The sequence below is a fragment of the Ovis aries genome, chromosome 24, assembly GCF_016772045.2.
Source record: "Ovis aries strain OAR_USU_Benz2616 breed Rambouillet chromosome 24, ARS-UI_Ramb_v3.0, whole genome shotgun sequence".
Taxonomy (NCBI): domain Eukaryota; kingdom Metazoa; phylum Chordata; class Mammalia; order Artiodactyla; family Bovidae; genus Ovis; species Ovis aries.
In genome coordinates this window covers 1,046,595-1,074,564 of record NC_056077.1, presented here as the reverse complement: position 1 = coordinate 1,074,564, position 27,970 = coordinate 1,046,595, and the positions used below count along the sequence as shown (strand labels likewise).

Below are 27,970 nucleotides of genomic sequence, written 5' to 3'. Positions count from 1 at the left end.
CAGGGGCAGATCAGGGCCCAGGGGCCGACTGCCCACTCTGAGACCAACGGGAAAACATCCTGCCACCCCGTGTCTGACCCTACTGACTTGAGAGGCAGGGTCCTAAGATCCTGGTCTGGTGCAAACACCAGGAGACACCCCAGGTGCGGAGGACTGGGCAGGACAAAGCAGCCGCCTGCAGTGCCATCTGCCAGCCAGCCCAGCCCGTGAGAGCCAGACCTTCATTCCCTCCCAATGCAGCCCAGAGACCACAGCTGAATTATGTTTACTGAACAAAGAGAAAACTGTCCCAAGACAAGCCCAGGAATGGTGCGGGTGTGGACAGCAGCGAAGGGTAGTGTTGACACGGTGAACGCAGGGCCGTCCAGCAAGTGTGGGCAGCAGCAGGGGTAGTGTTGACACGGTGAACACAGGGCCGTCTGTTCCTTCCATCAGTCCAAAGGGGCGCCCGTCCACAGATGCTGCGGCTCCCCCCACTTCACCTCCCAGGACAGCAGCCCCCGGGGCCCCCACCACAGAAGTCCTGGTCAAGGGGTCACAGGCCAGGGAGGGGCCCATAGGCAGGAGGTAGAGTTGAGCACCAGTGTGACCTGTGGCCACGTCACCAGCCAGGCGGACGGAAGGAAGCCAGACCTCCAGCTCAGGCTGGCTGGTGGGTCCTCGAGGAGGGGCTCAGTGTCCACCACAAAGAAATGGGTGAGGAAGGTTCTTGTGACGTGTGACCTCACAGAGGGGTGAGTCTGGGTGAGGAGCAGCTATGGGATCCCACCCAAGGTCAGGAAGCTAAAGCTGGCCATTGTAGGGTCCTAGAAACCCCAGGCCAAGTGGGACTGGCTTGGTCCAGACCTACCCCAGCCTCATGGCCCAGTGAGCACTGCCTGCCTATAAACAGCTCTGTGTCCTCAACTAGGAGAGAGACTGAGCCAACTTCACGTGGCAACAGGTACACATGGAACTGAAGGTGCAGAATCACAAGGCTGTCAGCCCCCGAGTAGGGAGAGGGAGCAGGGGAGGGATGTGGGGGAGTGCCCACTTCCTTTTCCAAGAAGCCTGAGCCCTGCACACTGCCCTGGCCCTGATCCCGCAGCTCGGGACTCACGGGATATCCTCCGAGGGCTGGTGGGGCCCTGGGAGCCGCAGCCTAGCGTCCTGGGACAGGCACGCCCATCACCGTGCTCAGAGGCCCACAGTGCGGCTGGGGGTCCCTGGGACCCCTGCTGGCCCCCACGGCCACACCCTGTGTGAAGTGCCCTGTGAGTTCAAGCCTGGATGGTGGCTCCCCCTTCTGGTCTCAGCCTCACCGCCCTCCCAGAGTCCCCAGGCTCACCCCCTCAGCAGCTGTGCGCTCACTGCGTGGCTGCACAGAGGCTTCCCTGCTGGTCCTTTAAAAATGTACAAAACGGGTGTGACATAAATAAGAAAGGGGGCCTAGCCCCAGTCCTCAGGCCATCGCCAGGCATAGCCTCCTGGGGCCCTTCTCAGCTGCTCCTCGGTCCCGGCGTGCTCCACCACCACCTGCACAGCATGGTCCCCACTGTCCTGTGCAGCTGGTCTGGCCGAGACCACTAGCCTACCAGGTGCGTCCCCCATGCCTCCCAGGAGGGGCTATGTGGCCAAAGTCCCCGGCACACAGCACAGGGCCCAGAGCCCGCCAGGAGCATTCCCAGGCTGACCCTGCCGCGGCTAGGAGATCTTGCAGTTGCTGCGTGAGCAGTTCTGGGGGGGGCTCTGCGGCGGCCGGATGGACTTGGACCGCTTGAGACTGTTGCCCTTGCTGCCGCCACCCCCAGCCCCACTGGCCAGCGAGTAGGAGCGCCCATGCATCATGACGGCGTTCATGCCATTGGCCATCGAGAAGGACTTGAGGTGGCTCTTGATGGTGACGGGCAGCGGGAGCTTGTCGATGAGGTGCACGGGGGTGCAAGAGACGATGGCCCGGCAGCAGAGGTCCTGCAGACTGAATACTGCGGGGGGGGGGGGGGGGGGATGTCAGGTGATGAGGGGTCAGGTTGTGAGGAGGTAAGGGGGGGGGGTCTTGGTGGCAACTGACAATCTCACGATCAGATGAGCACAAGTGACAGAGAAGGGGCTTGGGGACTGGGAGAGACGGTGCGCAAAGCTCCCAGGGCTCCTGAAGCCGAACAACCCCCACCCCACGCCAGGCAAGCGGAGAGCAGCCACTGGGCACCCCGCCCCGGCGTCTCCTAACCACTCCGCAGGGCTCGGCGGCTAGACACCCAAGCCGTCACCCTGGGTGGGAGCGGAGCCTCCCCGGCCCCCTCGTTCGCTCTGCTCTGGTGGGACTGGGGCCTGGAAGCGCTCCTCTGACTGGCGGTGGACAGGTCAGCCGGCAGCCGGCCCCCCCGCAGGCCCCGCCCCCGCAGGCCCCGCCCCCGCCGGGCCCCCCCGCAGGCGCCGGCCCCGCCTCACCTCGGTTGGGCCTCCAGATCTTCTCCATGCCGTGCCGCATGAGCACAATGCGGGACAGCTCCGTGAAGGACTCGATGACGTTGAAGTTGCACAGCGGGCTGACCTCGAAGAAGGTCATGCAGTTCTTCTCCGCGTAGGCGCGCGCCTGCTCTGTGGGCACTTGCCGCTTGAAGGCTAGGTGCAGCCGGTTCCCCACCAGGATCCGGGGAACTCCGGGTGCGTGCTACGGGGTGTGCAGGACTCAGCAGAGGCGCAGTGGCAGGATGCCCCTCTGCATCCACCCCCAAGCCCCGGCCCCCAGCCCATGGGCCGGCCCTCCATCGATTCCGTGCTGAGGTGGGGCCCCTGGGGGCCCGGAACCCCAACCCACAGTGCCATAGCAACCAGCGGATGGGGACCCACAGAACCTGGGCGTGGGAGGCACTGCAAGTGGGGGCCCCAGAGGCTCCCTTTGCAAGTGGGGGATGTCGGCCCACGTGTCAGGGATGGGCGTAGCCAGGAAGGGGGTCTGGGGGAGTGCACCTACCTCGTCGATCTCTTTGATCCACCGGTCAATGCCGTCGAAGGACCAGCGGTTGGTGATGTCATACACCAGCAGGATTCCCTGCAAGGCAAGTGCGGGCATGACAAGGTCCAGGTTCCCATGGACGGACGGGGTCCTGATCAGGCTCTGCCCTGCAGGCCTCCGTCCCCATGCGGGCAGGGCCAGGGGCACTCGGGCACTAGCCAGGCTGTCAGGTGGGCACGCAGTTTACCCAACAGGCAGCGATGTGGAAAAAGAGCTCCGAACCTTCCTCCTGCATTTAAGGGGGGCTCTGTGCACAGGGCTCAGCTAGCCTGACCTGTCTCCTCACCGCGGCATGCCCTGTCCACCGTCTGGGTGGGGGCCATCTGACTGTCAGGGACCTCGAGGGCTCGGTACTGCCTGCCTCCACATGGGGAATCCACTGGGGCGGAATTGTAGTTTTCCATGTCTTTCCTTCAAGCACACCGTGTTACCCTACGTTGTCTAAAAGTCACTCCACCTAAGAAAGGCAGGCGCACACAGGACTGTGGTGTGGGGCACTCTTCCTGGGGGAACCAGGGGGTGCTGAGCAGAGGTGTTTCTGAGTGATCCCACCCACACTTGCAGGGGACGTGAGTCCAGGAGCAGCTGCCCAGAGATCGCACAGAGGCTCTGCTGCGGGGACTTCCCTACCACAGCCCTCGGAGGCTGCTACTCCGCCCGCCTGGCGGCAACCTCTCATGAACCTTTGTGTCCCAGGCTCACCCGTCTCTGGCCACCCCGAAACAGGCTCCGTGAGAACCACCCACTAGCAGGGCTCACGCCCTCCCTGTGCAGGGAGTCGCCTTCATCTAGCCCACGTCTCCGGCACACACCGGGAAGGGGAGAGTGTAGCTGCAATGGAGGGCACCCTCCATCTCAAAATGAATTCTGAAGCCTTTTCCCTTGAAACTGTGCTTCAAATTCTGGCAGATGAGGTCCTGCCTAAGGAGCAGGTGGAGACCGCTTTCACCCCGGCCAGGGTGGGGTGGGGGATGGAAAGCCTGTGCAAGGCAGGGCGGAGCTGCCGGCGGGGGGCACGCCAGGCCTGGAGAGGAGCTGCCCGCTGTGGCGGGGCAACAGAATCCAACAAAAGGCACAGGGACCAAGGTCTAGGCCATCCACGTCCAGTTTTAAAGATACTCAACACATAACTTCCCAAACAAACAGCAACAAACAAACTAAATGTGCGGCCCCCAGACCCCCGGCAGTCAGGCGGGCAGGCGACGAAGGCAGGGCGCACTTGCGCCCACGTTGCCTCAGGCACCACAGCCAGCGAGGGCACAAGCATGGACTCCAGTGCCACACAGGGGCAGTTTCAGAACACAGAAATACAAACACACCGCACACAACAGGCTCCCACAGACGCGACCACCCGCAGAAGGGCTGGACGGGGACTTGCTTCCTCGATCATGCCTCCTGCGTAATGTGCACTTTTTGATTCGAGCATCTGTATTAACCTGTCAATGTTACATTTTACTCATAATATAAAAAGGGGTCTACTTTAGTACATCCTGTTAATAAAGCAGTTCTCCAAAGTGACCAAGAAGCTGGGGAGGGAAAGAAATTTTCCTTTTGGTCTTTTTCTTTCCCCTCCAACAAATTATACTTTCAGTTAACAGCAACAGTGGTATAAAAGTGCTCTGCTCTTTACATTTCTGTGCTTCACTGCAGATTAAGAGCAGCACCGGAGCCTTTGGGCGTGTGACTGCGTCTCCACTGACAGCCCCATCTAGGCTGGGTGCAGCCCTGGTCAGAGGGAGCTTGGGCGCGTGCCCGCCGGGTCCTTCAGGAGGGGGAAAGCTCCTCTGGGGCTGTCAGGCCCCCGTCTGGCCTGGAGCCACACCAGGGAGAGAGGCAGGGGCTGCTGTGCAACCAAAGGCCTGGCCGTGCCAGTCTGCGGGGTAACTGCCGAGGTGGGGGGCAAGCCAGCAGACACTGAGGCCGACCGGAAAAGGCCAGGGCTGGGCCTGGCACGCTGGCCACACAGCCTGAGGACTGCTGAGGCTGTGGGGGCCCAGGTGCTAGCCAGGGCTCGAAGGCTGAACTCCACCCTGCTGTGGGCACAGCTGCCCTGAGCTCCCGGCGGCGAGCGGGGTGAGCAGCAGTGCTGGGAGCGCTCCCGATGGCCACCTGCTGGAGCCCTGAAACTGGAGTACCCGTCAAGCCAGAAACGCCGACAGGACATTTTCAGTGATTTCGTCCTGCCTTGTTAAAGCGTCAGAAGCTGACTGCCGTGCTCCGGGAGCACCGAGAGCACCGAGAGCAGTGGCGCTCCTCCACCACCACACCCTACTCCCAGGGGCGCCTCTGGGGGGTCCTGGTTCCCAAGCCATCCAGTGTGCAGTGCACACTATTTCCCAGTCCCATCGGTTCTTGCCGAAGGTCTCACCTGACCTGACTCAAGGGGTCTTGGCCGGCCATGAGCAAACACTGTGCTTCGGTTTCCTGACTCGCAAGGGTAAGGTCAGCACTATCAGGTCTGCTGCGAGATCCCCATCTCCACGTTTCTGTTTCCTTGTAACTCCGTCAGCACTAATTCACCCTCAGTGTCATCTTCATTATGAGCGAGAATTCCGCAGATATCCTCCCCCAGCCGCGCATTGATGATAGCTTCCCACTCAGTCCACCTGCCCGTTCCAGGAGGTTCCCGGTGGGCCCAGTGCCTCACTCTCCCAACGCGGGGGGCCGGGTTCCAGCCCTGGTCAGGGACCCAGGTCCCACAAGCTGCGCCCGGCAGCTTGAGCAGGCCCCAGCCGATCACACAGACCTCCCAAGCCAGTGCGGGCAGGTGGGGAAGAAGAGGGGACCCGTGACATTTAAAAGCTCAAGCAAATGGAGAGAAGCCCATCTCTTGGGTTCAGGCTTAAGTGCACCCCAAGGCTGTTGAAGAGCCTCTGGCTGGTCTCCTAGCTGGCGCCAGTCTCTGCCTACCACCGCCACCCATGTCTACCAGGTCAGGCTAATGACAGAGAGGTCACAGGACGAAGGATAGCGAGATGGCCAAACTGTGGGCAGGGACCAAAAGGACCACAGACTCGGCAGGAAAGACGCCTGAGACTGGGCACAGGTGGCTTCCTTGAGACCCCAAAATGGGGCTCCTGGTCACAGGACCCCTCCAAAGGACCTCCGAGTCAGCCGCGGCCTCAGCCGCAGGAGTGGCCAAGACATTCTTACTGCACTCTCCCTTTTCTCTTCACTTTGGCTCAGCTTCTTAAGCCTCCATGGTAGAGACAGAGGCTCTGGTTCTGCCCCCCGCCCCAGTCACCTGCTGCTGTCTTTCAAGTGCTCACAGGCGTCTCCTAACCCAGAGAGGGTCCTGGTGAAAACCGCCCAGCACACCAGGGTCCTTCCCCACAGCAGCCAGACGCTCGCACCAGGCTCGTCAGCGGGCATGGCTGCTGGGTCACAGGTGATGCACCTCATTTTGTTACAAATACCGGCGGCGAGCCTCTCAGCACGCACAGGTGACTCACGCTGCGAGAGAAAACCTCCCAGGTGTGGGTGGGCGTGTACACCCTTGTTGCCAAGGTAGTTTATTGAGCTTACACACCAAAAAACATAGGGATTTCAGGTGTGACCTGTTCAATGAGTTTGGACAAACACACACCTGTGCAATCACCACCCGACCAAGGTCGGAGGGTGGCTTTCCCCAGTGAGTGTGGGGCTGAGTCACGCGCTTGTGGTACAGCAGCTAAGGAGCCACAGGCTGTGGCTGAATGCCCCTGCCCGTGCCCCACAGCGCGAGCACGGCTCTGCCCAGGAAGGAACGCGCGGACGAGGGGAGCAGACGAACCGCACACCCCCACCCAGGCTGGTGTCCTACTTGGCACTCGCTGGAAGGGTGCATGTGCCCAGACCACTCACCTGTCTCCAGGAGACCAGCGCCTGGCTGAGCTCCCCTTGGTGCTAACCCAGCTGATCCCAAGCCCCAGCTCGACAGGACACTGCCCAACCTGGCTCCCCCCACATGCCCAGCCCGCGGGAACTGGCACAGGGGACCACGGTCCCCCAAGCGGGAGTGCTGGCCGCCTAGGCCACAAGTGGCCACCACAGACCTCAGCCACAGAAACAAGGGCCACAAGTCAGGAGACCTGAGGCAGAGAGGGCCTCCCAGGAAGAGACGCAGGAGTGCAGCCAGGGCTACGTCGGCGGCTGTGGGGCCTCCAAGGACTGCGCCAGGGCAGGAGGGCGACAGGACGGACAGGACCTGGGGAGGAGCAGCTGCTGACTGCACCCCGGGCCGCACGGGCCATGCTGCAGCCAGCGTGGGGCGTCGACCAGGCAGGAGACCCACCCCCACCCGTCCCCCGGGCCGGAGGCACACTCGGGATCCATGACTGGTTCCTCCAGCCCAGAAGCCGCAGGCGCATCTGGAACCAGCACAGTCAGTCAGCACGAGTGACACGCCCACACCCGCTGCCCTGCAGAGAAGTGGACGCGGAACGCATCCCCTCCCCAGGCCTGCAGAGGCGAGCCCTCAGCCGGCCTGCCTGCGCCAGTCCCCACGGCGCTGGCCTGCGTTCAGGGGCCCCCAGCGCCTCCTTGCTGTCCCCCGATCGCCCTGTCCCCATAAACCGAGGTAACTATCCCCCCACCTCATTTCCTGTTTTATTGAAAAAGTAGCAATGGGTGCGTCATAAAACCGGGAGACATTCAAAAGCCACAGAAGACCAGAGACCCTGTCAGGAAGCCTGAGGCCTCAGGCCCCAGAACCCGTCTCCCCGTGCACGAGGGAACGCCCATCAGAGCCCCCCAGACCAGGCCGTAAGACGTTCCTGGGTGCCGCACTCGCCCGTGGTCCTGGGCTGTGGGGCAGCCCCCGCTCCTTCGTGTCTGCCCTAGGGCCGGCCAGTCTGCGGGCTGCCAGCTCTGACCGTCTGAGAGCAGCCACTCCAGGTGGGACTGCCAGGCTAAGTAGGTCGGCAGCAACACCCTTGCTCGCACCTCAGCAGAGGCCTGCACAGCCAGGAGCCCTGCCGGGGGCTGTCCACCACACACCCAGCCACGGCAGGGAGCGGCGCTCTGGACGCTCCTGAGAGGTGCCTGCAAACGTGTCAGGTCCTGCTCGCCAAGCAGAGGAGGCCTGGCCTCCACTGTCCAGTCCACCATCGGGGGGCACACCCCACCTGGTCAGAGCCTGGGCCCCCCCACAGGTCTCCTGAAGCCAGTCCCCTCACGAAGGCAGTGAGTGGGCAGCTGGTCTGTTCACACAACTGCTGCTTCCCTCCACGCAGCCTCAATCTCACACTGACGGTTGGCGCGCAGGCCACCATGAGATGCCCAGGACAGACAGGGACGAGCAGGCCCCCAGGAGCCCCCGCAATGCACACAGCCCAGCCCCGGAGCGCCTCCCTGCAGGCCCGCCACCACCGCCCGTGCCCACCCTTCTGGCATCCGCAGCAGCCCTTCCCACAGGTCTCAGCCCTCCGTCCAGCCAGCTGGCCCCGAGCCCACAGCTGCCGCGCTCCGCACAGGGTGCCACAGCCCTGCGGACCCCCTGGAGGATGGCCACGCGGGTCTTACCTGTGCGCCCCGAGAGTACGACCTGAAGATGGTGCAGAACCGGCCCTGGCCCGAGGTGTCCCTGAAACACAGTTGGGGGATGCGACCCATGGGCGCCCACCTGCGTGGAGGACCCCGCCTCTCCCGCTCTGCATGCGCCCCGCAGACCTCCTTGGCCCGGACATCCCAGGAGACTGCCCTGTGGGGCTGGAGAACCCAAGTGCGGGGCAAGTCACACACCAACTGTGAGGGTCTGCAAACACCCTCGACGTGGAGTCCAGGAGGGGCAAGGAGGGAAGGGCCGGGGGCCCCTGGAAACACGTCTTTACGGGCGAAAGGGAGCCAGGCTCTGCCAGAACAGGCAGCCCTGACCTTCTGGTCTCTGCATCACATGCAGTCCCGTGTCTACACGGCTGCTGAACTGGTGGTTTCCTTAAGGACCCAACTTACTTCACCCTGCTCCCTGGCCCCGGCAACAAGGGGAGCACAGCAGCACCCCCAGGCGTCTCGGCGCACAGCCCGACTCACCAGAGCTCCAGCTTGACCCGCCGGCCGTCCAGCAGGATGGTGGTTGTCTTGTAGTCGATCCCTGCAATGAAGCAGAGGGCGGGTGAAGGACTCGCCCGGCCGGGACCCGGTCTCTGCAGCCCAGAGGAGACAGGGCTGCAGCCGGGGAGCCCAGCGACCTCAGTCACCCGAGCTGGCCACCCTCCTGTCATCCCAGTGGCCCAAGGGGGGTGCCAACGCTCCAGCCAAAGGGAGGGTGGTTGGTCTCAGCACTGGCCACGTCACACGCTTCTCAGAGCTAATGGGTTTTCTGAGTTCCTGGGTCCACCCAGCACCCAGGTTCTGTCAACAGGGGTGTGCCTGGAGCACTGTTAATGACAAAGCGGCATCTGAAATGCTGCTTCTCTGGAAAGCTCTCAAAGAACCTCTGCTGGCCACGTCTTTACTTTTCATTTTTTGAATACTTTAAAAATTGAAGCATAGTTGAATTACAATTGCTTCAGCTATACCGCAAAGCAATTCAGTTTTATACGGGTATCTATTCTTTTTCAGATTCTTCTCCATCATAGGTTATTACCACATATTGAATTTAGTTTCTTATGTTATACAGCAGTTCGCAGCTTGTTACTTTCTTATACATTCATGCAGAAAAAGCTAAATAAGCCCCATCCCTGGCAGGGGCAGGGACAGTGCTGGCCGCATCACCTCACACCAAGATCTTCAGCTGGCGTCCGGAAAGCTGGGCCCTTCCTCCTCCTCCCTGGAGCCTTGAGTGTCCAGGTTCTCGGCTGTTCAAAACACCTGCTCCAGGGAGGCTTGGAAGTGGGCATTTTCCATGCCCACTCTGGCACGTGGGCAGAGTCCAGCACAGCGCTGCACGAGGGGCCTCTGCCCCGAGGGCCTTCCACCCCACTCACTGCTGGCCACGTGTCAAAGCCTGGCTCCCACCCATCAAGATACTCAGCAGAAGGAAAACACAATCCACAAAACAGGACGTGATAAAACTTGCGTGTATCTGAAAAAGGACCAGTATTCAGAAAACAAAGAAATCTTACAACTCGATAAAAAGAATCCAATTAAAAAGTGGACCAAAGAGTTAAAGAGACGTTTCTCCAAAGAAGATATGCATAAAGCTAATAATCACATGAATTAGGGAAATGCAGATCAAAGCCATATGAGACGCCCCATCACACCCATCAGATAGTCATTGTCAAAAAAGCAGAAAACAAGCAGTGCTGGCGAGGATGCAGAGGAACCGGACCCGCGAGCGCTGCTGGTGGGGCTGGGAGACGGGGCTGCCACCAGGGGAGACAGCATGGCGCTCCCTCAGAATTAAACTCAGCGTCACCACCGAATCCAGAAAGGCCATTCAGCAGGTATGGATTTGCACGCGGATGCTCACTGCAGCACTATTCACGACAGCTAAAAGGCGGACACAGCCCCGGTCTCTAAAGATGAAAGACGGAATACTCAGAACGCGGTCCATCTGTACAATGAAGCGCTATCCCACCTCAGAGGGGAAGGAGTCTGGCACATGCTGCAAGGGGAGTGAGCCTGGAAGACGCTCTCACGCTCAGTAAAACGGGCCAGACACAAGATGAACCCTGCCTGGCCCCTTCTGCGAGGTCCCTGGAGCGGGAGCCTCAGACAGTGGACGGAGAAAGGCTGCCTAGGGCCGGAGGCGGGTGGGGAGAGGTGCTCAGCGGGGAGTCTCAGCTGGGAAAATGAAAAAGCTCTGGAGATGCTGGGAGGGCCACTGGACTGTACACCTCAGACACTTAAAATGATAAATTTTACGTTGTGTATATTTAGCCACATTGTTTTTCAAGACGGAAGAGAAGATTCTCCCACACGCGCTCTCGAGCTAAAGAAACGGTGTCTCCACCGTCTTTCCTGAGCATTCACCTCCCCTCAACCGTCTGCAGACAACCCACTTTCTTAGGTGGGAACTCCTGGAATTCTCTGTCAAATAGGGAGCTCAGATTTGGCTCTGGACGCCTTAGAGGGTCTGGGCTTTCTGGCTGCGTGAGCCAGACCCTATGAAGATAGTGCTGGACACAGCGATCCCAGGAAGGGCACAGACGCCCACCCTCAAGGCAGTCACCTCTGTGGGCGCTCAGCCCAGTGGGTGCTGGCCACGGGGACCCACCCTGAGGCTGCCCCCACGAAAGGACTGTGGCCGACTTGGCGCCAGGGCCCAAGGGCCAGCCTGGAGCTGCAAGGAGGAGAGGGTGCCCAGGGAGGGCCCAGGAGGAAGCAGAGCACAGGGCGCCGCCGGGGAGCAGGCCCGCCTCCGTGGCCCTGGGGCAGTGCACACGGGCACCTCGCCCATCCCCTGCCCGAGCCCGCCCGATCCTCACTCATGACTTCAGCTCCAAAGAGGACAGCCAGTCCCCAGCCTTCAGGGCCTCTGCTGAAAGCGCTGCCAGATGCCCCAGAGGGCCCTGTGCGGGCAGGCTCGCAGAGCTGGGCACAGGCACCGCAGAGGGACCAGCTCCGCCTCCCCGCAGCAACCTCCCCACGCACAGCAGCTGGGCCAGACGGCCCACGGATGGGAACCAGTGGGATTCCCACCCAAGAGCCCGCCCCAGGGCCGGAGGATCCTCAGGGCAGACAGCAGGGTCCAGCTGAAAACGGCCAGGGGCCCAGCTCTGCAGAAGACACAGGAAGCCGGCAGACTGACACACCCCCTCCGAGGTTCTCAACAACCTCATGGAGGGGCTTCCCTGGCCGTCCGGGGGTTAGGACGCTGTGTTTGCACTGCAGGGGCGGGGGTCCCATATCCCTCGGGGAACTTAGATCCCACGAACCACACAGCATGGTTAAAATACATCTCAAGTATGCTCTTCAAGCTTACCCTGCCACTCACCCACCCACCCCCCAAATCTGGGCAGAAGCGTACAGTGTGCGTTACAGACTCAGAAAACCCAGACACTCGAGTGCAAAGGGAGGCCCGCCCGCAGAGGCAGCGCCTCCTGCAGGGACAGCGCCAGACCTCACAGCTTCCCAGCCCAGACCCCCTCTGTGGCCTCAGAACCTGTCCCAGCAGAACTGCAGTCCCCCGCCCATCCTCGAGGACCAGCAGCTTCATAGGGTGCATGTAACACCTGGTGGGCACAGAACACCACCAGTCCCAGCTGCCAGGGGGACACAGGGGCCGGGCAAGGGCACCTCACACACGGGGAGGAGTCCCCACAGGACCTGGCCGGGGGCCTGGGACTGCAGACACTCCTCCAATGGACACAGGGCTCAGGAGGCCGCCGGGGGCCAGAGCAGGCCTGCTGTGTCCTCACTGGCCCCTGGCTGCCCAGGCTTCAGCTCCGCGCCTCCTAAACGGCCGCCCCTCTCTCCTGGGGGCTCACGGGAGGTCTGTCTGCTGCTCCCCAGGGCTTCTGAGGGGGCGCAGTTCACCTGACGCGGCGGCCTTCTGCATGCCTCACTCCGCCAGGCCCCGGCCACCCCGCGCAGCTCCAAGCCAGGAACTGCAGCCTGAGCGCTGACTGCCACCCTGCGCCCCCGCTGCTGCTGGGTGTTCACAGCTGAGACCCCACCTTGACGTCGCATGGGCTCCAACATTTCACAGGGACGTTTCCACTTTATGAATCATAGGAGCCTGTTGTTCAGAATCTAAACGAGAACTGTCCACCATCTCAGAACAAGTCGCATCACGCACAGTGACACCGCCCCCAGGCCCATCTTCACCATCACCTTCTCAGCGTCGCACGCTTGTCCCCAGGCACTGACTCACTCGGCCACAGCCGCCTTACGACATCGCCCGCACCCTTCTTCCTGCTTCACGTCACAGATGTGTGTGCTGCACTGACGAGTGTGGGCAGAGCAGGTGACCCACTAATTCCACTCCTTCTCAAGGCAGTCAAGGGGATGCTGCGGAGACCTGTCCAGAAGGGCTGATGCCTGGGACCCCGCTCCCCCGCAGACCCTGCATCCCCTGGCCCAGGGGACCTGCCCAGCAGGGAGGTGCACAGCCCGGGAGGCAAGGAGTGCCTGGCACCGATGCTTCCGCCCTCCCCAGAGGTGCCTAGAGCAGGGCTCGGAGGAGGAGGCAGGCCACTCAGGTCCCATCCTGGCAGGTGCCCACAGCCTGGTGATTGGGGAGTCTATCGGGCACCCCTCAGGCCCCAACAGCACCGCACCAGGGGCTGGGACTGCGTGCACAGACACACAGGAGGAAGGCCAGGCGGCCCCAGCTAGCAGGAGAACCCCCCACCCCGGGCCTTCGCAGCCTGGTGGGGCCCCCGCGGCCCCAGGGCCCTCCTGTGGAAGATGGCCTGGTGCGGGGGCCGCCCCCCTCGGGCCCTTCTCCCCGCAGTGTAGCAGGCGGTCCTCCCTTGGGACCCACATTTCCCACATCTGCGGGCACCAACGCAGGACAAAAGACCCCGAGAATACCCACCTTTGCTCAAGCCCTGGGAAATAACAAGGTCAGCAGGGTGAAGCGGACAAGCAGCATCAGTTCTCAGCTTTAGCCTGCGCACAAGCCAAGATCGCAGGTGTTCAGAAGCCCAAGGCTCTGCCCTCCCTGGGAGCAACAGCTTTCAGGACCAAGACCACCAGGCACAGCCTGCCTGACCCCTGGGGGCTCGGGGGGCATTTCCCATGCACCAGTCCAGGCTAAGCTCAGACATGTCTGCAGGACCAGCAAGGAGGGGTGCCCCACCCACAAAACAACCCGCTAGCCCCGCTTCCATCCAAAGTTTAGTCTTTACGGAGGAATCGGCAACTCTAGTGTATATCCACCCAGGCACTTCCCAACAAGATGAAAAGCCACAGGACAACTTGTTAAAAATCATAACAGTGAGAAAAAAACGAGTGATAAAGACTGGGTTAAGAATGAAAGAAAAAATGCTGATCCATGCCTCCCCTCGCACCTGACTCCCGGGTGTGGAGGGGCTGCCGTCACCCCGCCATCCCTGCGCGGGAGGAGCTGCTCTCCCAGCACGGCCCCCAGACCCCTGCTCCCCTCCTGGACCCAACACGATGCCAACGCCCAGCGTCAGGGTGCTGCCGCAAACCCAGACAGGCAGCTGCTGCTCCTCAGAGCTACTCCTTAGGGAGAGAAAACCACATCTCGCCAAGTTCCCAGAGACAGACAAAGGCAAAAAAGGCCTAGGTCCTTGCGGAACCAGAAACAGCGTTCAGCAACAACGGCAGACGTGCAGAAGTGCTGGGGGCTGCGCATGGCCCTGCAGGCGGCGCCAGGCCAAGCGGTCCTCCTGACACACCTGACCAGCCCTTGCACACCCTCTCCCTGGGGGCGGGGGGGAGAGCAAGGCCTCTCTCTGCCACGTGCCTCCTTCCAGGGCACGCAGAGGGCACAGGAGGGTCTCCCGCAGTGTGGCGGGCCCTCACAGATGGGCACAGGCCCCAGTCCTCCCGAGGGCGAGGGGGGCCAAGCCTGCTTTCTGCCCCTCAGAGAAGGGCCCAGTGACGATGGCCACCCCACGATCACACTGCACAGACAGCCTTGCGGCTCCGTGAAGCAAGAGGCTCCTGAGGAGAGGCCTGTGCCCAGGAACGGAGGCCGGGCACCGCCGCTGACAACACTTGAGCCCAGCAGGCCTTCGGCCTGGCCCGCAAGTGTGCAGAGCCCTGAGGCCCGGATTCCTGCCCACAGACAGGTGCGTGGCGCTTTCTGGTCGGCTCAGAGCTGAAACAATTCCGCAGACTGGGACTCACGGACAGCAGGCATTTATCCGCCGCTCTCTGGAGGCCAGGAGACCACTCAGTGCGGGGGATAAAGCATCTGCAAGGGTGGCTGCCCACCATGTCCTCGGGCGGAAGCAGCGAGGGAGCCATCCTGACCAGATCACCTCCCGAAGGCCCCACCTCCTAACACCATCTCCAGAGTCAGGTGTGAGCATGTCAACTGCGAAACACCCGCCCAGTGCTGGCAGGGGCAGAGACACGAATGTGCACTCCACCGCCCAGCCTGCAGAAGCCGACCAACACCAACAACCTGGAGACCCTTCCGTAGGGCTGTGTGGTCCTAGTCCTGGAACCTGAGGACACGCTTCCCACATGGCGAAGGGCTTGGCCGACACGATGGGTCCCGGGCCTCAAGAGGGGAGAGGACCCTGGGCTCCCTGGCCCGACGCCATCGCGAGTCCTCAGAGGTGGACACCCCTGGACAGTGAGTCTGACAGATGCGATGGAAGGAGGGCCCTGCCCTGGCTCTCAGAGTGGAAGGGGGACCTGGTGAGGAGCGCAAGTGACCCTGAGGGGCTGGGACAGCCCTCTGTCCACGGCAAAGGAACAGGGACTCAGCCCCACCTGCCTGACCGCTGCGCCTGCAGAGCGATGAGACGGCGAGGGACGGCAGAGGGAGCGGCCGGGGGACAGGCGACCCGGGCGGTGGTCTCAGGGAGCGCCCGGGAGATGGGTGACCGCGACGGTGGTCTCAGGGAGTGCCCGGGGGACGGGCGACCCGGGCGGTGGTCTCAGGGAGCACCCGGGGGATGGGTGATCGCGACGGTGGTCTCAGGGAGTGCCCGGGGGAAGGGCGACCGGGGCGGGGGTCTCAGGGAGTGCCTGGGGGATGGGTGACCGTGGCTGTGGTCTCACAGAGTGCCTGGGGGACGGACGACCGGGGCTGTGGTCTCACGGAGTGCCTGGGGGACGGACGACCGGGGCCAGGGTCTCAGGGGACAGGTGACCGGGGCGGGGGTCTCGGGGAGCGCCTGGGGGTCGGGTGACCGGGGCGGGGGTCTCAGGCTGTTTCTAGTAACAACCCGACAGGGTCTAAAACCCGGCTGCTGGGTGGATTTACCAGGAGGTGGCCCTCAGCACGGTGAGCGAGGAGTGCGCACAGCCCTCACACCCTCCCCGTCGGGCAGAAACTGCACCGTCTGCTCCGGAAAGCTGCCGGGCGGTGCCCACCCCAGCACTCACCACACCCCTGACAGAAACACGCGTGCTCACTTGCCAAGACACATGTGAGAATCTGCACACCAGCACCCCTCAGGGTGACCCAGACATGGAAACCCGCTGGTGGAAACGAGAAGACAAGAGAGGCCAAGTCGTACGGCTCTGCTTACAGAAGTTCAGGCAGGAGAAGCGGGCCGGAGGGAGCGTGGGATGGGGCAGCTGGGGCCTGAATTACACCGTGATCAGGGCCACCCGCTGATCTGCTGACCACAGAGATGTTCTCAGCACAAGCACGACGTGCTGGCCCCACGCCCGCCCTTCTCCAGCAGCGCAGAGTCGGAACCATGGGTGCAGGCGGCAGCCTGTCACAGGCCTGGAAGGGACGGAGCGGATGCCCTTGCACGCGGGCACTCGGGCTGGGGAGCAGCTCCAAGGAGGTCGTGGGCTGGTTCCCTTAACACCTTGAAAACCACATGAGACCAAACCAAAGCAAAAGCTTTCTGCTGTCAATGAAGAGCAAACCATGTTTCACACACAAAACTTCCATTATTAAAAAAAAAACCACAACACCCTACTGATAATCCCAAAACTCAAAGGTGACCATTAACGTTCTTGAGTGTTTCAGTCGACGATTCTGCCCTTTGTCTTACTTACAGAGACTTGACAAGATGACACAGGCTTCCCTAACCTCTGAATGTTCACTCACTATTTCTCCACACCAGTGTTTTTAAAGGCTCCACAATATCTCACCCTACCAATTTCCATATGTCCTCGCCAGATCTATGGGCTGCTTCAAGTTTTTCATTTTTATTTTTTTTTTAAAAAAGAAAAAAGCTTTGCTTTCCTGCAGATGTGCCCCTTAAATTCCTCAGGGTGGGTGCCTCATCACTCGTGGGAAGCGGGGCTCGTCCACGTCTGGACACAGGCGGCAGCACACCTGGCGGGAAAGCAAGCATCCTCTGGCCCGGGCTGTGCCGAGCTCATGGCCGAGCACCCCACCCCGCTGCACCTCAGGGGTGAGCGTCTCCCCACGTCCTCTTCACCAGGACCTCCCCCTGAAGACTAGGTGTTGCCAAGTGCCAGAGAGGAAAACACTCCCAACAACGACAGCATGACCAGGTTGCTCCCACTGTCAAGGGATGTGGGTGCTGCTGACGCGGTCCAGGTCAAATCGCCGCAGCCCCACAGCGTGTGCGGTGTGTATGTACACACGCACGCACGCCTGCAGCTGACAGGCCTCTGCGGCCACGTCCCACCTGAGCCCTGTGCTCAGGGACACACCTCCTCCGGCCTAAACTGCATCAGTGGGAAAATCAGAGTCCGGCAGTTTGAGGATAGACAACATCGGACCCAGGAAGAGAGGGGGGCCAGACGGGCGGCAGAAGTGCTGAGGCACCGCAGCCCCGGGGCAGTGCGGGGCCGGCTTCTGGACCTGAACGCGGCACCTCAGTGCCCCTCAGATGGACGTCTCTGCGTTTTCAGGCCTGCATACCCCATCTCATGCGCCTATCACCATCCCTCCCCATCCCTCCCAGAGAGGCACACAGCCCTCGTCCGCAGGCACCCTCCCCACCTCGGACCAGGTGACAGATGACTGCTCCCAGGGAAGGCGCAGGTGGCTGTCAGCTCAGCTCACGCCCCCAAGAACCGCCCTGGTCCAAGGACATCTGCCCACTGAGGGGCCATGGTGCCATGCTCAGTCTGACCCACAGAACACACCAGGTAGCCTTTCGGGCTCACAAACCTGTGTTTATCACCAGCCAAGATCTCTGTCCAGGGGCTTCCCAGGTGGTTCAGTGGTAAAGAATCTGCCTGCCAATGCAGGAGACCAGGGGTCAATCCCCGGGTCAGGAAGATCCCCCGGGGAAGGAAATGCTGGCAACCCACTCCAGTATTCTTGCCTGGAGAAGCCCAGGGACAATGGAGCCTGGCGGACTACACCCCATGGGGTTGCAAAGAGTCGGACACAACTGAGCAACTCAGCAGCACAAAGGCCTGTGTCCGGGGTCGACACGGACTCCTCTGCCCAGATCTGCACCTGCTGTGGGCAGAGAACCGGCCCACTCCCAGGGCTCGGGCCTTCCCTGCTCTGCTCTTCCGTCTGAGGATGGGCATCCTCTGCCACGCCCTCTGCACGCCTTGATTCAACCAGGCAGAGCCCGCCCAGGATCCTGGAAGCCTGCCTGCCGAGCAGCCTCCCCGTGTGTGAGCACATCCCCTGAGCGCTCCTAGTGGTGCCCACCGCCCCCATCGGGGCCGGTTTCCCTCACCGTTGTTTCCACCCCCCTGCTTCTGAAGGACGCATATCCACAGTCAACAGTGATCTGGATATTCCAACCTCCACTGAAGAAAATGGTCCACCATGGACACCAGAACCTGCTCATGACTACCATATTCCGAATGTGACTGAGAAACCTCAGTTACCACCTTACGCTCAAGGGTTCAAGTTCACCTTTCCTGCATGCCCAGTTGCTCATCCAGCTCTTTGTGGCCCCGTGGACTGCAGTCCGCCAGCCTCTCTGTCTATCGAATTTCCAGGCAAGAATACAGGAGTGACTGTCACTTCCTCCTTCAGGGGACCTTCCAGACCCAGGGGTCGAACCTGCGTCTCCTGCCTTGGCAGGGGGATTCTTTACCACTGTGCCACCTAGGAAGCTCGACTTCACTTTATCCACTTCTACTTCCCAGCTCGTTCCCAAAGGGCTGCGAAGTCCAACTTCCCATCCTGAGAGTGACCTGCGCACGGTCTGACAGTCGCAGGCAGTTCCAGCATGCTCTCCAGAGCGCCCAGGTCAGCACCATCAGCCCAGCGCCATCTGCCCTCCCTCCTGCGTGCGTTCCGCAGCTTGCTCCAGGTCAGGGTGCTGGATACTGACACCTTCCCCATGCTCTCCAAGCGACCGAGGGATGACGTCCTAGCCGATGTGGCCCTGGGCCCTGCGTCACCCTGTGAAAGGCGTGTCCCCCGTACTAAGCGCTGCCCACGCCCAGACCAGGCAAGTGGCCAGCTCTTCAGGGAGCAGCCACTGTGCACCTGGTCAATTCCTGGGGTGCACCGCAGATACGAAGCGCTGCAGCGCAGGGCTGTGGTCATCGGGGAGAAGAGCCAGGCCCAGGCCCCGAGTGAAGACGCAGCTGAGGGCGCAAGCACAAGCGTAAGAAGGGCCTGCCCCTGCAACCTCACCCCAGAACCCGGCACCCAACAAAGGGAAGGCAACCCCGACAGCACCTAGCTCCAGACTGAGGTGCCCAGGAAAACACAAAAGGAGAGAGAGACTGGGAGGGGCTGGGTGGTAACCGTGAGCCCAGGGTGCCATAGCAGGCTGCTTACTGTGCCTCCCAAGGGCAAGTCTCCTGCCAACACTGGGGATAAAGCAACAGACAAAACAGCAAGGGGCACACCCCAGCATGAGAGCTCCAGGATGCAGCTTCCCTCGGGTCGGCACTGAGGACGGAAACCAACCTCCCACCCCAGAAACAGCTGGACCTGTCCAGGGACGCAGCAGCGCACTCAGTCCCAGAAACAGAGAAACAACCGTCAGGGCAGACCCCGGGCCGGCCACCTCTCAAACCAGCTCGCCCCTCCGGCCCCTCCATCTCTTTCCTTCCTTCCCCCATACCCCGGGCTCAAAGAAGGTGTGCGCCCAGCAGCACTGACGCCAGGTGCAGACAGTGAGGACGGAGCTGTGCCTTTTCTTCAGCCTGCCAGGATGTGGGCATGTCACCACGACGTGTCTTCCCGCTGCCCCTAACCCTGAAGACTCTGGGAGCCAGGGTGCCAAGGGCGGAACTGCCCTCTGTGAACGGGAAAGGCCCGAGGGGCAGCCGAAGACTTCCAGCAGCGTGGACAGCGTCAGAGCGGAGTCTGTGGAGCCCTGGGGAGAAGCCGCTGGGCCGCCGGCGCCTCCCTCCCGCCAGCCGCCACTGTGCCAGCAACTCCCAGCTGCCGGCCCACAGGAGCCAAGTCCTGCCACAGGCACAGACCCCTCCTCTGGCCCCATGACGGGGTGTTAGCAGAAAGGAATCTGAGCTCCCAGGGAGCAGGGAGCGAGAGGACCACCAGTGAGAGGCTCCCTTCACTGTTTCTGGCGGACCCGTGCTGGCCCAGGTCACTGGGAGTCCCTGAGTCCCTGCCGTCTCCACGTCTCAAGCAGCGCTCTGCCTGTCACAGGGAGGAGGCGGGTCCCCTCTCCACCTGTGGCTGTGTCCTCAGTGCTCACCACACCCGGCAGGAGGACCCTCGGCAGCCCTGATGGCGCCCTGGCCTCGGGATCTGCCGGATACGCACCACCAGCCTCCTGGGCATCGGCTCTGGGAAGGTGACTCAAGAGTCCACCACCCGCACCTGGAGACACCCAGCAGTGGCGGTGAAGGCCTCCCGCTGGCCCTCTCGCCCCTGAAACGAACCTGAGGCCCTACTCTCGCTGAGGCTGGGAGCATGTGCTCCGGGAGGTGGGACAGACCTCAGCAGGAGGGGGCCCGGCCAGCCCAGGTAGGCCTACGACCCTGACAGTCCTGAAAGGAAAGGATGGAGGAGCCGCGTCCACAGTCTCAGCGGCCACAGGCCAACAGGTTAGTAAACAGCCTCGGCAAGGACCCAAGACACAAGAGTGTGGAAGACGAGGACGCCAAGAAGCAGAATTCCTCAGGAAAGACAGCCTTGCGGGGAGCACGAAGGTCCCGGGGAAGGAGCGCCAGAGCCTGGGAGGGGCGGCGCTGCCCCGTCAACCGCGGACGCTGGGAGAAGCCCAGGCAGGTGCCAGCGATGCGTATGTGCCGTGTTTGGGCCACACGTCCGGGAACGTGGACAGAACGTTTAATCCCCTCAGGAGCGCGCGTTTTCCTCCAGCACAAGGTGCTGATGCTCGGAGCCAGGAGCCAACCGCCTTCCTCTGAGGACACCCAGGTGTGCACACCTGGAGCGGCGGCGCGGCCAAAGCAAGGCCCTTCTTCCTCGGAGGCCCAAGACCAAGCCTCCGCCCCAGGGACGCCGCGGGCCGCGGCGGACCCCGGCGAGCTAGGACGCTGCTCCCCGGCCCCCGCCCGGCGCCGGCCCGCGGCCAGGCAGACGCGGGTCGCCGGGCGGCGCCAGGTGCCGGCTTACCGTTGCTGTAGGCGTACGGGGACTCGGCCGCGCCGTCCTGCAGGCTCTCCAGGATCTCGCCCTTGCCCACGTCGCTGTCGCCCACCAGCAGGAACTTGAGCAGGTAGTCGTAGCTCTTGACCGGGCTGCCCTGCGTCCCCATGGTCGCTCACGCGCGCGCGGGCCTAGCCCGCATTCCCACGGCGCCGCGGAGCCCGGCGGCGGAGGCCTCCGGCCGACCTGCGGGCGCCGGCGCGGATGAGCGGGGCCGGGGGACGGCGAGGCCGCCCAGCCCGCACCTGCTCCACCGCCCCCACCGAGCCTCTTCTCGCCTCAGAGTCGCCGCCGCCCCGCAGCTTCCCGCAAGGCGCCGCTAAGCCCCGCCGCCCCGCCCCGCCCCGCGCGCCGCCATTGGTCGTCCGCCATCCCCCTTCCCACGGCCATTGGCCGGCGGCCACGTCCTTCAGCACCACGGGCACACTAGCCCATGCCCCCGCTTCCCAGACTTCGCCGCGAGACCTCCGCGCTCCCCGCCCCGCCGCCGCCCCGCCCCTGCGCCGTCGCCGTCGGCCATGCCCCGCCCCCTCTCCGCGGCCATTAGCCCGAGCGCAGGTCCATCACAGGTGCCCCGCCCCGCCGCTTGCCAGGCCGCGCGGAGAAGCCCGCAGGTGCCCCGCCTTCCCGCCGTCGCCATTGGCCCTCTGCCGCCCGCTTTCCCGGAAGCACTGGTCCGCCTGCACGTCCGTCACAGCCCCCGCTGTCCCCGCTGCGTCCCACGGAGCCTCGCGGACTCACCGGCAACCCTGCTCCCTGCTCCCACGGCACCTCGGCCCGCCCTCCCCTTCGCCACTGGCCGCCGCTGCAGACCCTCCCAGAACAACTGGACCGCCCGCACATCGGTCTCGGCCTCTGAGCCCGCCCCGCTTCCGAGATGCTCACCAATCAGGAGCCTGGAGCTCCAGGTTGTTTGCATACGCCCCTCCTTCCGCATACGGAGTAGGACGGAGGCCGTTCCCAAGACTGGGTGAGGCGGCTACGCGCGGGAGGACTGAGGTCTCGGGAAAGTCGCAGCCGCTGCCCCCACGAAAACCTCGGACGGGACGGAGCGGCCCGCCTGTCTCAGTGCCCTCGGAAGCTGCGCTCTCCGACAAGGGGGCGTGGCGCGGAGAGGGGAGCCAATCGGCGCTCGGAGTGTCCGCGGGAGGCGGGACTTCCGCTCTCGCGTGGGCGCCGGGGCGGTGAAGTACGGGCTGATGAGGGGGCGGGCCCAGAGGATCGAGGAGGGCGGCGGTGAGGAGGGGATGCTCGGGGGCGGCGAGGGGATGCTCGGGGGCGGCAAGGGGACGCGCGGGTCATGGCGGCGGCGCAGGGCCCCCAGCGCAGCAGGTCCGCCCCTGTCCTTCGCCTCTGGTTTTCCCCTGGCAAGGCCTGCAGTTAGACAGCGGGGCTCCGATGGCCCGACGCTGCGGAATGGCGGGCTCATTGCGCTGGTTTTCCTCCGGCTCCAGAGAGGATGGCAGTGCCGGCTCGGAGCTGGTGTGACCGGGTGGGGGCCCCAGGAAGAGGGGCAGGGCGTGGGGCTCTGAGGTTTGACCAGGGGGCCTCCAGGAGGAAGTGACTTTGGGGTTGTTTGCAGGATGGATTAGAAATGCGTGTAAACACGTGTGAAGATAACAGTTTTACTCTTCAAGGTGGAAAGTAAAGCAAAATAATACTCCCCATTGGATCGGCAACGTCACATGTGGGCCACGATGTGGGGAACAGCTCTTTGGGAGGGAGGTTGGACAGCCTGATAATCCCGTGTCTTGTTTAGCCTGGAGAAGCTGTCAGAAACAAGCTCAAAGAATCACTGTAGAGCATTGTAGTGATGGTGAAAGTGGTGAAACCACCTAGACCCGGGATAGGGTGCCATTAAATCAACCAGGTTTACGCAGCCCCTTCAGTCATTGAGGTAAACTGCGAACAATACTGACCTGAGAAGACAAATGACAGTACAGTTATACCCAGTGTAACTTTAACAGGAATGCTTTAAAATTTCAATTCGTTTCATTCTAGATCTGTGTGTAGAGAAATATAATGTGTGCGCAGGATAAAGTCGAAGGATGCTCACCAAATGGACAACATGGTTTCCTTTGGGGATGGAGAGTGGTGTTCTCATTGATAACATTTTCCCGGGAACATATTCATACATGACATGTAGTTAACAAAGTTTAGCAGACGGGCTTCCCTAGTGGCTCAGTGGTAAAGAATCCACCTGCCAATGCAGGAGACGGGTTTAATCCCTGGTCGGGGAAGATTCCACATGCCACGGGGTAACCAAGCCCATGCATTACAATTACTGAGCCTCTAGAGCCTGGAAGCCCAAGAGCCTGTGCTCCGCAACAAGAGAGGCCACTTCAGTGAGAAACCTGCACACCACAACTTGAGAGTAGCTCCCTCTCTCCGCAACCAGATAAAAGCCTGCACAGCCACAAAGACCCAGCACAGCCAAAAATAAACAAAGTTTTTTTACAAGTCCAGCGTAAAAGTACCATCAGTTCAGTTCAGTCGCTCAGTCATGTCCAACTCTTTGGGACCCCATGAATCACAGCACGCCAGGCCTCCCTGTCCATCACCAACTCCCGGACTTCACTCAGACTCACATCCATCGAGTCAGTGATGCCATCCAGCCATCTCATCCTCTATCATTCCCTTCTCCTGCCCCCAATCCCTCCCAGCATCAGAGTCTTTTCCAATGAGTCAACTCTTCGCATGAGGTGGCCAAAGTACTGGAGTTTCAGCTTTAGCATCATTCCTTCCAAAGAAATCCCAGGGTTGATCTCCTTCAGAATGGACTGGTTGGATCTCCTTGCAGTCCAAGGGACTCTCAAGAGTCTTCTCCAACACCACAGTTCAAAGGCATCAATTCTTCGGCGCTCAGCTTTCTTCACAGTTCAACTCTCACATCTATACATGACCACTGGAAAAACCATAACCTTGACTAGAGGACCTTTGTTGGCAAAGTAATGTCTCCGCTTTTGAATATGCTATCTAGGTTGGTCATATCTTTCCTTCCAAGGATTAAGCTTCTTTTAATTTCATGGCTGCAGTCACCATCTACAGTGATTTTGGAGGCCAAAAAAATAAAGTCTGACCCTGTTTCCACTGTTTCCCATCTATTTCCCATGAAGTGATGGGACCAGATGCCATGATCTTCGTTTTCTGAATGTTGAGCTTTAAGCCAAGTTTTTCCACAATGCAGCAATTTCTCTCCTAGAGAAATGTAAACATACCCTTATACAAAAACTAGCGTATGAATGTTCACAGCAACATTACTCACAGTAACATTACTCACAGTAACCAACAGGTGGAAACAAATGTCCATCAGGAAATCAACAGATAAACCAGATGTGGCGTATCCAAACATTTTCATTCGTAAAAAGGAATAGAGTGCTAATGCCTAGTACATTTATATGAAACACCCAGAATAGGCAAGTCCACAGAAAGTAATCAGTGGTTGCCAGGACCCGGGGGAGGGGAAACGGTGAGTGCCTGCTTACTGGGCACAGCGTCTCTGGGATGATGAAAATGCTCTAACAGTGGTGATGGTTATACTACTTGGTAAAGCTATTAAAAATTCAGTGACTGTAGGGACTTCCCTAGTGGTCCAGTGACAAGGACTCTGTGCTCCAGTGCAGAGGGCCTGGGTTTGATCCCTGGTCAGGGAACTAGGTCCCACATGCTACAACTAAGATCCGGTGTGGCCAAATACAAATATTTTGTCAAACTCAAGAATTGTACACTTGAAATGGGTGTATTTTGTAATATGTAAAGGATGGCTTAATAAAGACATTGAAAACAGTAAGTCAATGAAAAGGACCCGAACTGGCAGAGGCCACATTCACTGGGGCTCCCTAGAAAGACTGCACGCAGAGGGACAAGCACACCAGCACAGCAACTAGGCCCCGAGGGCAGCTCACCTGGCGCGCGCCCAGGAGGCGAGCAACAGGCCGCCGGGAGCTCTTCCTCGCGGGTCACCGAGCCCGGGCCATTCTCCAGCAGTTAGTGGTCTTCACAGGGAGCAGACCTCTGCCTGGCAGGGGCACAACTGAGTGACCACCCCCCACAAGCTGCAGATAACCTGCAGTGAGCAGTGAGCCATGCGGACGCTGACATCTCACTTTGGTGGGGCACCGGGGGAGGCCTCCTAAGGAGGCCTGGTCGCTCTTTTGGGCACACAGCACCTGGTGAGCACCGGGCCCTTTCTCACCTGCCTGCAGGGAGAGGCTCTTGGTACCCTCCTAGCTCTGGGGCACTCATGGGCAGGGTGGTGGGCAGGGCCATCCGGTTCACTCATAATCCACAGAGCGGCCATAGCCTGGATGCTGGCCCATGGCAGACAGGGCCACCAGCATGCCAAGACAGGGCACATCCTCCCACAACACTATTCACAGAAACGCCAGCCCGTGGGCAGTCTCGTTAGTCCTCAGCTGGCGGGGCTGGAGAGCCACAGCCAAGCCAAGCCTCTCCTGCAGAGGTCACTGCACCGACCTTGGAGCCCACCTCTGCTTGGCCTTGCCTTCTCCCTGCTCGGAAGCCACTCCTCACTGGTGGTGACATTTCTTTCTCGCAGTCTGTGGCTGCTTAGAAGGGATGGTGGGTGAGAAACTGGTATCCCACTTTGAAGAGAATTTTAAGTCAAAACCACCCTTTGTACCTCAGGACTGGAGCACCCTGGTTCTCCATTACCCAGGACGGAGCGAGGCCACTAGGTCCTTACAAGAGCCCGTGCAGCAGGTGCAGCCACCCGAGACCTGTCCGCAGAGTCCAGTCCTGGGAGAAAGACGCAGCAGCCTCGCAGGTGCTTCCTGCCCTGTGGACTTAGCAGTTTCCAGCGCCACTGTCCTCTCTGGCCTCTGACCTCCTGGCCCCAGGGCAGAAGGGCTTAGCAAGAACCCACAGGGTCTGGAGCTGGGGGGCCCAGACGAGGGAGGGATGGTGGAGGGGTGCCCTTCCCTGAGCCCAGCAGGCCCTGTGGGTGGAGGAGCTGGCCTCCACGTAGCTCATGCCTTTCTGCAGGGATGACCTTTGAGGAGCCTGAAGCTAAGGACACAGCAGCCCAGAACAGCCCTCCACTCACAAGTCCTGGGTCAGCCCCACAAGGCACCCAGGTACTGGGTGGTCAAGGGTCACTCTGGGCCCCTCTGGTGAAGAGCCTGGTGTCCCCTGAAGTTTCCCCATCCACTGGCTGGGGCCAGGCCCCCAGACCCAGCCTCTATCCAGAGAGGGGAACAAAGAAGTGGTCTGGGGCGTCTCCCTCTCCCCACTGAGTAGGGCCTGGGGTCCACCCATGGGGTGAGTCACACAAATGACTGGCGAGTCACCCAAGTGACTGAGTAACTGGCCCGCTGGTTACTCAACCTCCAACCCTGGGCCCGGGCCTGCTGCCGAGAGAGGCCCCACTGCAGTGCCTCAGGTGGAGGGCACTGGAGCATGTGCACGCCCAGCAAGAATCAGCAGGGGACGCTGCAACCAGTGGGCCAGAGCAGGAGGGACAGAACAGGGGGCCACGGTATCTCTGTACTGGTCACTGTCACGTGGAAGGGACAGCAGCTTGCAGAGGCGGCCCTGGTGTGTCAGGCTGACTTCACAGGGATGGGCACTCAGTGTTCCTCCCAAGGCGATGCCTGAGGTCACAGAGGCATGTGCCTGTTCCCAACAAGAGCACAGGAGCTGAAGCCAGGATCACCAGCGAACCCTCCCCTCTCAAGTCGCCCTTTCCCTCACTGTGCCCTGGGTACACAGGTCAGGCCTTGGCCCCACAAGACAGGAGGTACACTGGGCCTTTCAGGGCACAGTTAGGGGCAACTGATGATCAGAGTATGAGCTCAACAAAGCGGCCGCAGCAAGCCGGGAGCCACGGGGATTGGTGAAGGGCGCGAAGTGGTGTGCCAGCTGTCTCCTGGTGAGAAGTCACAGCGGGAACGCACCGTGGGCCTCAGGCTGCCTGCTTCAGCAGCCGGCGGGCCCTCTCTGAGCCCATCTCTGCTGCAGAAGAGCACCGGGCCCTCCTCTGTGGGCGGCCATGAAGACCTGTCAGGGAGGTATTGCCCCCAGATGAAAGGGGAATTGTCCATTTCTCAGGGCAGCCTGAGCTGTATGTAGCACAAAGCCCTACCAGGTCAGCGTGGTAGGAGCGGTCAGAGCCCTGGGCTGGGGTGGGGACCACTGATGAAAGCCATACAGGTCCAGAGGCCAGACAGGATGGGAGCAGCTGGGACTTGCAGGTGGCGTGTCTCAGTGGCTGCCAGTGGCCACTGTCCCCTCTGCCGGCTCTGGGGCCAGGCCTGGCCCTTGGGAGATGGGCAGGCAGTCCTGTACCCGGAACAAGTGGCAGCTGCCTGACAAGGCTGGGAATGTGGCTACCGCTGCCCAGCAGGCTGAGTGGAGCAGGGGAGAATTCAGCAGGTGAGGCAGGCCCCGGGTGCTATTTCTATAGGTGGAGACCCTTCTCAGCAGAATATGGGGTGTGGTCCTGCCCGCCAGGCCCCACATGGGTCCTCTGCTGACCCCGGTGGAGAGGCTGGCCTGGAAGTTGCCAAGTGGCCTCTTCAGGCTTCTGTTCTTTCCCCCACAGCCCGGATAGCAGGCTCAGAGCAGCCACCCGCAGGCCCTGGAGGCTGCAGGACGGAAGAGTCTGTCAGGAAGTACCCCTTCCATGTGTGGAGTCCCAGGTCTCAGGCAACAACACACTTATCAGAGCTTTTCACTCACCCAGAGGCCTGTACCCCGGGCCTGTGTCCTGCTCTGGGAGCCCCTCACGCCAGGGCAAGGCCCAAACTAGAAAGCAAGTGGCCCTGGGTCCGTTCATCCACACCAGGACATCTTCAAGGGGCTACAGACCCAGCCCCCAGATCTGCAGAGGCCTGCAGAGTGCCCACTGGCCCCTAGCGTGGCCATCATCTCAGGACAGACAGTGGGGGCTCCCGCCTCCCCAGGCCCACTGCTCAAGAGCTGACGAAGGCACAGTGGCGCAC

General features: G+C 61.4%; 1 protein-coding gene across 4 annotated transcripts; it reads right to left on the bottom strand.

Annotated features, from left to right (window-relative positions):
* Positions 1–249: 249 nt before the first annotated feature.
* Positions 250–22,103, bottom strand: RAB40C (RAB40C, member RAS oncogene family). 4 transcript variants are annotated; one of them, XM_027961363.2, is made up of 7 exons: positions 21,894–22,103; positions 20,976–21,194; positions 9,008–9,068; positions 8,501–8,561; positions 2,957–3,034; positions 2,431–2,653; positions 250–1,964 (listed from the first exon to the last, which is right to left on the bottom strand). In XM_027961363.2, exons 2-7 carry the CDS (start codon positions 21,115–21,117, stop codon positions 1,684–1,686), a joined length of 846 nt encoding a protein of 281 aa, XP_027817164.1. In that variant the 5' UTR covers positions 21,118–21,194; positions 21,894–22,103; the 3' UTR covers positions 250–1,683. The 4 variants fall into 4 exon arrangements, with proteins under 4 accessions (XP_027817164.1, XP_042095802.1, XP_027817165.1 ...); XM_042239868.1 differs by lacking the exon at positions 21,894–22,103 and adding an exon at positions 21,750–21,836; XM_027961364.2 differs by lacking the exon at positions 20,976–21,194.
* Positions 22,104–27,970: the final 5,867 nt, after the last annotated feature.

Excerpts from the sequence above, each read along its gene's own strand:
- RAB40C (XM_042239867.2), bottom strand. The coding sequence starts at position 21,851 with ATGTGCGGGCGGTCCAGTTGTTCTGGGAGGGTCTGCAGCGGCGGCCAG. Across the intron at positions 21,195-21,749 it reads AGCAGGGAGCAGGGTTGCCG|GTCGGCCGGAGGCCTCCGCC; the intron begins GTGAGTCCGCGA and ends CGGCGCCCGCAG. Across the intron at positions 3,035-20,975 it reads CCCGTACGCCTACAGCAACG|GGAATCCTGCTGGTGTATGA; the intron begins GTAAGCCGGCAC and ends CTTGCCTTGCAG.